Source organism: Ptychodera flava, chromosome 22, assembly GCF_041260155.1.
Source record: "Ptychodera flava strain L36383 chromosome 22, AS_Pfla_20210202, whole genome shotgun sequence".
NCBI classification, from domain to species: Eukaryota; Metazoa; Hemichordata; class Enteropneusta; family Ptychoderidae; genus Ptychodera; species Ptychodera flava.
This window is the reverse complement of record NC_091949.1, coordinates 31402330-31411083: the sequence shown is the minus strand read 5'-3', so window position 1 is coordinate 31411083 and position 8754 is coordinate 31402330. Positions and strand designations below refer to the sequence as shown.

The 8754-nt window shown below is 36.5% G+C and overlaps 1 protein-coding gene across 1 annotated transcript; it reads left to right on the top strand.

The window, feature by feature from the left end:
• The first annotated feature begins 5278 nt into the window (after positions 1-5278).
• On the top strand, positions 5279-7627 carry LOC139122398 (procollagen C-endopeptidase enhancer 1-like). Its single transcript, XM_070687781.1, has 3 exons — positions 5279-5339; positions 6300-6457; positions 7416-7627. The coding sequence occupies exons 1-3, from the start codon at positions 5330-5332 to the stop codon at positions 7623-7625; spliced, it is 378 nt and encodes a 125-aa protein (XP_070543882.1). The 5' UTR covers positions 5279-5329; the 3' UTR covers positions 7626-7627.
• Positions 7628-8754: the final 1127 nt, after the last annotated feature.

The following is an 8754-nucleotide window of genomic DNA, read 5'->3' as shown; positions in this document are numbered from 1 at the left end:
CCCGCTCTACGAGAGAACTGGCCTTGGACCCGACACTGGACCATGTCACAAAAGAAGCCCAAGTTTTTATGAACTTCGTTATTGCAGGCCGAGGTGGTAATGAACCGGGTAATAGCCCAAAGCCTGCCATAAATGGCAGTCGTTTGTCTACCCTACAGCACCACCTTTTGATCCTACCTCTGAACACACTACTTGTGAACCAGAATGTGCTGACGCTGATCATCACACTGTTTGCTTATGCACATATAATGTCACTCTTGTTGAAAATAATTACCAGTTTGTCTTCACAAGTGTCGGTTCAGGAGGCTCGAACAATGGCTCACATCACCCAATCCACATCCACGGACACAGTGTCTTCTTAACGAAGATGGGGTTTCCAGAGAAAGATGCAGATGGTGATTACTTACAAGCCAACCAGGATCTTTGCTGCCCATGCCCAGATGATGACACGCAATGTTGCTCTCTGGACGAGTAAGTTATATCAAGTGCAGATTTCTTTCTTTCTTTATATTTCACACACCAAGGCATTTTATACGGTACCTCAGTATCATTACGTTTTATACTTTAATACAACTTTTGCTTTTAACTTGTAAACTATCAACCTGCACTGAGTAACTTTTACAACCTTGTTCAATAGATTCTGCTACAATACTCTTATCATACAAATACTCCACCATATCCAGCATCAGTTACTATGCTATCATTTGCTATGATTTATAAAAATAGTTCCAGATACCACTATTTCGTCTCTTGGGAAGCCAATTTCCGTCTTTGAGGAGAAATTTAGCTTATGTTTATACTCTTTGCTTTTAACATCGCCTATGAATCCCACCTCCACAACCCTTTGCATACATTGTAAATTGGTTTTGGCTACCTTACAAAAGCCATACAGGCATGTTGATACTGGGAAACTTTTCTAAGCCATTTTTTGTAAATCTATCGGAACAGATTTTTACTGTTTTGGGTAAGACACTTACTATATGCATGTTAAGATGTACATATGTCCAGAATTCACAAATATATATGCTATACGTGTTTAATGTAAAATGCCAGTCTATCTTTATGTCTGTATGTCATGTGTACTACCAGATCACAATGTCCAATGCAGCAAATGCGCACATAATTCACGCCCAAAAGTAATTTTTTCTGCTAAATATTCACTTCTTTTGACAACTCAAATGGCAATTTTAGTATGGCATAAGACCACTAATTAATTCCCCATAGGCCACCACAGTAGCGTTGAGCTCCATTTTCCTATTTTAAAATATTCAGCGGCAAGAATCCTCTTAACAGGTGATGGGTCAATGTCGGCTTGACTACTGATGAATTTTTTCGTGAGGGCAAGTCCACGGAAATTTTGAGATAGCGATGAAAATAGCGCCCTCAGTGGTGTTTTTGACGAAATTCAGGCTTATTGTCATGATTTCTATGACCCCTAGAACTCCTCATATTACCACTGAATGCTTCAGTCATTATTCACAACAGTCTGCATTTCAATTCCGGCAGAAAAATATCTTTACAAAAATTCTTGACATTAAAGTTCAAACTAAACACGCATCCATGCAGATATCAAAACTTCAAGGTCTGCACTATTTTTCTTCCGAAACTAGGAAGTGAATTAGTGGTCTTGTGCCATATAATCATCACCCTATGATGCAGTGAAATTGTGGGATTTGCTTTTGATATATATTAACTTTGTACAGTGTGATAGTGCCCTGTAATATGCCACGTTGGAAAAATGATACCTGGAATGACAATCCTGACTCCATTCCCATGAACCTCTACAATCCGCCTCGAAAAGATACCATTCTTCTCCCTGCTGGAGGATACGCCATTGTACGGCTAGAAGCTGACAATCCTGGTAAGTTATGTAATTGACTTTTGCCGTACAATGCAATGAAATATAAGGTAAAAAAGGTTAACGAAATTGACTATAAGCACTTGAAGTAAAAATGTTGGAGGGCGTATGATGATACTAGTACTCATAGACACTTTTTGAGTAAGTTACCAGATGTTCATGATGAACAAGTCGTACCTTGTCTTTGCAAGCCAAGTCTTAATTCACAAAAAAGTCAGTTGCTGACCCATTGGAAGATTTGATGAAAATTGGGGAATATTCCGCCGTTGCATGGTTTATCGCAAAGACAACTGTGATATTATATATAGCAATCATTTAGAAATGCTGGGTTCCGTCTTTGTATCCTATCACACATTAGTGTTTAGAGATTGGTTGTGAATTAAGTGATATGAGCAAACCACAGAAACAAATTAAACTATGTAAAACGCAGTTTGATAAATTACTCCTATAGTCTTCAAACATTGCCTTTGTAATTTTAGGTTGGTGGTTCTTACATTGTCATATTGAACCTCACTTGGATGGAGGTATGGTCCTCTACTTGAACAGCAAGCCTGATGAGCAGCCTGGACCACCAGAGGGATACCAAGGATGCGACAATACTTCAGGGATGTTAAAGATTTCTACGAAAAAGTCAGCGAACAGGGTGAGACTAACTGTAATCGCTCCCTAAGTTTCTCGAACTTTGTTTCTTGTTCTCTTATGTTGCTTTTCTGTTTCTTGCTTTTAATTTAATTCATGAATTTAAATGTTCTTTGAAACGGCTATTCAAACTAGTAATAAACTTTCAGTCTAAGGGAGAATGATCTACGATGTGGTTTTGAGGGATCAGTGAAAGTTAAGGCTGCGTTCACAAATAACGATTAGGGGGGGGGGGCTGGAGGAATTTCGATTGAAATCTTAATTTTTTTTAGATCCCCCCCTCAGTACCCCCAAAAAATTTCAAATGCCCCCCCTCTATATGGTCAAAATTTTTCAAGTACCCCCCCCAACTATCACAGGCCCGCATATTTGTAAAGGATGTGAGCGCAGAAAAAATAACATATTGCGCCGTTCCGCTCACAGGTGTTCAACACTACCTGTATTAGCACTTTCTATAGTCATATTCTCAAGGCAAGTTCTTTAAATGCATCAGTGATTTTTTTAGATTTATTGGTCTAAAAGCCAACTTGAGTTAATCCAACTCTGGCCAGGTCAATTGCTCCTGCTGAGGAGCACACAAAATGATAATCATGAGAGAGTAGGCAAATTGTGAATTCTGGCTAATTGCCATATTGCACTGTGACCTGCCAAACATTTTTCCAAAACTACAAGACATCTATGAATTAGATGCTACTCTAAATTGACAATACAGGAAGGTTAAATGTTCCACCAAATAAATGTTTTAATCTCTGAAATTTTGGGTGTAATAATTTCAAATTTGGTTAAAAAATAAATAATTCCATTTGGTCAAATATTTTTACTTTTAGTCTTTACTGTTCAAAGTTTTACATCTGTATCATTTTATACAAGAATATGAAAATTTAGAAAACCAAGCATGGTGACCCTATCTTTTTCTGTAATATTTGATTATTCTTATATGCTAGAATTCAAACATTACTATGTGTTCTTGCATGTGTTGCTCTCTGGCCTGATCTTGTGTACAATTATGTTTCACTGTCATGAGCATCATTTGACCCAAATTCTTCTTCAACTACCATGTACATCAGAGTCAGAGCTATCTCTGTCACTGATCAGGTATGCAGTGACAGTGAAACTGCAGGAGCAGAGCTTTAATATGATAGTGACACTATCTGTAGGCAGTAGCTGTATTAACTTTGATAATTTTGGCAATATTTTTGTTCAGTTTTACAAATTGTTCTAGTTCTACTCCCTACAGCCTGTTGAAATGTCTAGTATTCAGCTTGCTATCACAGCCTATTTATGTGTACCATGCATTTGTATTACTGACAACTGACTGTCAGTCCGGACTCCAATTAAATTATCACTAAATACATATTTATATTTTATATATACAGGCTTTGTCGACAAACTAAATATTGTATGTTTGAGCATGCTGTAGGGAGATAGCAAGAAACTGTAGTTGTTATATTGCATAGGAATATTGCAGAAACCATTAACAGTTGCAACTTCTTCCCTGTTACGAGGCTCACATTTGTTTTTATAACACAAATCACACATTTAGATTTTTTCGAGATAAAGTCATGAAATGTGACAAAATGGTTCTAAATTTTGTTAAATTATTTCTAACATTAAAACATTTTGATGACATTAAAAATGGTATTCATTTTTCATTGAATTATCTACAAAAGCTTGGAATTGGCAAATGTAAAACACAAAAGGGAACAAAAAATTTTCAAGTCCCCCCCCTATAGGTAGAGCAAAATTTTCAAGTCCCCCCCCTCTACTACCCCAAAAATTTTCGAATCCCCCCTGAATTCCTCCAGCCCCCCCCCTAACCGTTTTTTGTGAACGCAGCCTAACTAAAATTTGTGTAGAACTGATCCATACAGTAGAAATACAAATGTTTGTGTTTACGAACCATAAATGTCTTTGTAGAACCGGACTTGACAAATGTTGCCGTGGCTGGAATGGCTTCTCTCAGTGTTGGTAGAGATGCCGGATATGGTAATGATGGTGATACTCAAACCTGTGCCTCTGGCCGGTGAAGGCAAGACCTGGTGGAAAGTTGACCTTGGGACACCTATAAAGTATACAGGATTATTATAGACAGTCCCGGTAAGCCACATGAGTGTATTCAGTGTGCAGTCCCTCTTAAGATAGTGTGCGCATTTGAATTGAAATTTTTTAACTTCCATTCAAACTTACTTCGAGGAAATTTTCGACCATTCACTTTCAAAATCAATCAAGATTAAAAATCGGGGGTCTCCGCGACTATTTCGGTACTATTGAAACAGATTACCTAAATTTACTAATGTTTGAAATTCAAAAAGGCGCTATCTCCATGTTTACTCTAAAGGAAAAGAATATGTTTTTATTTTTACAAAATGTAACAATAAAAGTGTTTTCTATTTAAAGAGTTCCAAAATGATTCTAAATTAGTGTTAGATCAGACGAGTCTTGTAATCATTTTAGAGTCCAACTACTCTCACCAAAACGTATTTTACCTTTGATCTCAGCTCCTATTCTTGGTGAACAAGGATAGGATTTCATGGTAGCTTTCAGGTATTGACAAAACTGCTAATTGACTCAAATCACGCACAAGTGAAGAATGTTCTGCAAGCAAATACTGACTCATTTTCTGTCTGTGTAGATGTTGGCTTTGTAAATTCGGTTATAAGAGTCGGTTCAGAAGAGAATATTGAATTTCACCATCAATGCGGCGAGGTCCTCGGAATCAGAAAGCTCGAGAGCGACTCCACAACAGTCGACTGCATAAACACCTATTGTGGGTCGTTTGTCAGCATCCAATCTGACCAACGCAATGCCGTTTCTCTTTGTGAAGTTCTTGTCATGGCAAATGGTGAGAAATGTCTACATTGCCTATTTTTCCTCAAGCATTGCATAAAACTAAGCATACACACTGACATAGCCATCAGCTTTGGCGTCTTATCTCTTCGATTTTTCTTCATTTCTTGTCCGACTTTGACCACATTGAAATCAGAATTAGCTTACAGCCGTGCCATTTTTTGCGTATTCACTTAATTGTCATATTGATGAGATGAAAAATTCACATGCATTGTTTGAATGCATTTTTTCGATGCATTGTTTGAACATGACACTTGTATTCAGACACCAGGGGTACCTAGGTACTGGTAAATACCAGTAGAGAGACTATTTCCTCACAAATACTACAGACACTTCATTAGTAGGGGTGTGTAATGGCTCAATAGGGAATAGTTTAGTCTGTTTGAAGTATGATGATCAGAAGGATTTCTTTTTTTACAAAATGCAATCTGAACGCGAAAACTGAATTGTGTAAGTTGCGTTACATATTATTTCCAACTCCACGTAAATGTTTGTGACTCATTCTTAAAAAAGAACACCGGAGAGATGCTTTAAGAAGCAATCGTTGTTGTACATTTATAAAGAGGATGTTTTCAACGTTTGTACCAAAACATTTGGGATCCCTAATTTTTTTATTAAAAGTGAGGATGTGACAGTTCAATGGATGTAAAGGAAGAATGTCCATTAATAAAAAATGATTAGGAGCAAACAATTTGCAAACGATCTCCAACCTCTTTTCAGTAATCATTACAGTGATCATTATGTATTTCGATGATTTACATATAACTTCAGGTTGTCCCAGTGCGAGTTATGTGTTTCATCCTGCATTCAAAGCAGCTACCAGACATTGAATCATATTCTTTGTGCAACTGCCATTTGAAACGATATTTTTCCTTTCCATTAGAGGCATCTGGAGTTTGTAAGATTATAAAACATTGTGATAACCTGAGAACAACATTGCATTTCTCTATCACAGAAAAACCTGTCGACCAGCCAACCTTTGATTCCGGCTGTGGTACATCATATGACTTGTACGGCGAGAGTGGAACTATCACGTCAATGGGCTATGATGGGACAACTCTGTATGAGAATAATGCAGAGTGCGAGTTCCGGATCACTGCCAGCGAGGGAAAGGTAAGCACGGAAAAATGATATTTTTAACATTTAACATTTAATACTTATTAAATTTCTAATGGCGCAAATTCTACAGTGAAATACTCAAAAGCACTGTACACAACAGTTAAAAGTTATAGCGAATACAATAAAATCGGAGCGACATAAAAATTTTACGAAGTAAAAACATACGGAAATAAGAAGTTATTAAAATCGATAATATTCGTAAAAAAGACATGTTTTCAGTTTTCGTTTGAATTGCTAAAAATCATGTACAGATTTCAATTCTCCCGGCATAGAATTCCAAAGTCTAGGATTAAAGTAGCAAATGCCCTGTCCATCGTCTTACTGAAATATCGTGATACTATAAGGTTCTGGCTATTGTTTGTTTTTAAATTGTAACTGGTAGAGTGGGTTTTCTCAATAATGTCTGTGATATAAAATGAAGCTTCGCCATGAAGTGCCTTAAAAACCATAATTCAAGCTCCACTCTTACTTATACAGAGAGCCCATGCAACTCTAACATTGATTGGGACACACTGTCAATTTTTTGCCAAACCCTTAACGATATATATTTTGTAGACGAACAGTACAATAAAAATATAAGATAAAATAATAGTTTACAGTACGTACTTTTATAATGAAGAGAGGTGCGCCATAATAAGAAATAGACGTTGAAATAACGGTGATATTATCGTTCAAAACAACAAATAAACCCTAGACATCATGGAACGCCAAGAATAATGACGTCACAGTGCGCCATACAACACTAACCACCTTAAATGTGTTCTTACTGCCCTTAACATTGGTTATCTAATAGGACTTTTGGCCAGACATCCGGTGAAATAACCTAATTCCTACCAGTCTAAGTAATGCCCTTTAAACAAATAAATCTACACTTTTGTGTTCATATAATCGATCTGTTTTTTTCTGTTTCAAAAATGAAATTATAATTTGTCGTTCCCATTGTTTTCTGCAGAAAATAGTTCTGAAATTTGTTGCATTTGACTTGGAAGATGGAAGTGACTTTCTCTCCGTAAATGGTATTGGAGGAGACAGCATTGCTGAATACACCGGTTCCAACATTCCTGAACCACTTGCTACGGGCAGCAATCAGGTTATTGTGAATTTTAACACAAATGAAGGTGGCCAGGCCACAGGTTTTCATGTCGACTGGGAGGCGGTATAAAAGAAGAGATGTTAACTAGTAAGTTTTCATTTGTAATTTTGACAGAATCAGTTATTCCCTTCTCACTAGTCTAATCGGAAGGTTTGTTAAATTGGGTTTTGTTATTGAATATCCACCCCTAGATCACAAATGACTATGCAAAACGGTAGTGTCGACATATAGACGCTTGTTGTCCAACACGTCCTATTAAGTCTTGGCACAATAATGATGATCTTGGTATCAACTACGATTTAAAGTAGACATTTTAATAACTGAAAAATTGATGACTGAGAGATTAGAATGCCAATCTTTGCAAAATAACATAATATTTGTTTGAACATTTTTCTTAAAGCCTTACACAAAGTTACAGGTTTGCCTTTTGAGAGTTTTCATTGTGTGATCGGTTATTTCTTTCAACCAAATTTTGATGTTAAACTAAGAGGAAAACACTCCACAAATTGTTATCGAAAATTCTCAAATAATACACAGAGTCACAAACAAGTATCAAGTACAAATTGATTAGATCTTTTACTTACGTTTCATGCATCAAGCAATCTTCAGAGTAACTTTTGTTTAGGATTTCACTCTCATTTCTATTGTACAATTATACTGAAGTTCTATAGGCGGTGTTTACATTCGCTAAATAATATTTCCTTTGCTAGCGGCACTTTGAAACATCTTAGAGCGTTTGTTTAACAATGTAAATTTATCAGCACTGATCATGTGTGAATTGTCTGATAGAGACAGATAACACCAAATTCTTATATATATATATATATATATATATATATATATATATATATATTGAGTAACATTAAACATTGAATGTTGTAGTTGAAAATATATAACTATATATAACTAGATATATAACTATATATAACTATATATATAATATATTATAGGGTTATTCAAAAAATACGGCCCTGTATGGACGACGGCTCAGTGAGTGACGTATTGGACGAGCCGAAGGCGAGTCCAATACGTCACTCACTGAGCCCTCGTCCATACAGGGCCGTATTTTGTGTATAACCCTATTATTATACACTCTTCCTTTATCGTCCGTATAAACAAGTTCTGTGGTAAATTTTGAGGGATTCGGCACGCGCGATATGAGTTGAACACGCACGATTACTGCTCCGTTGGCACGAAG

Bases quoted from the DNA above. Each gene is read 5' to 3' on its own strand.
- LOC139122398 (XM_070687781.1), top strand. The intron at 6,458-7,415 runs GTAAGCACGGAA...TGTTTTCTGCAG, and splicing joins TCACTGCCAGCGAGGGAAAG to AAAATAGTTCTGAAATTTGT.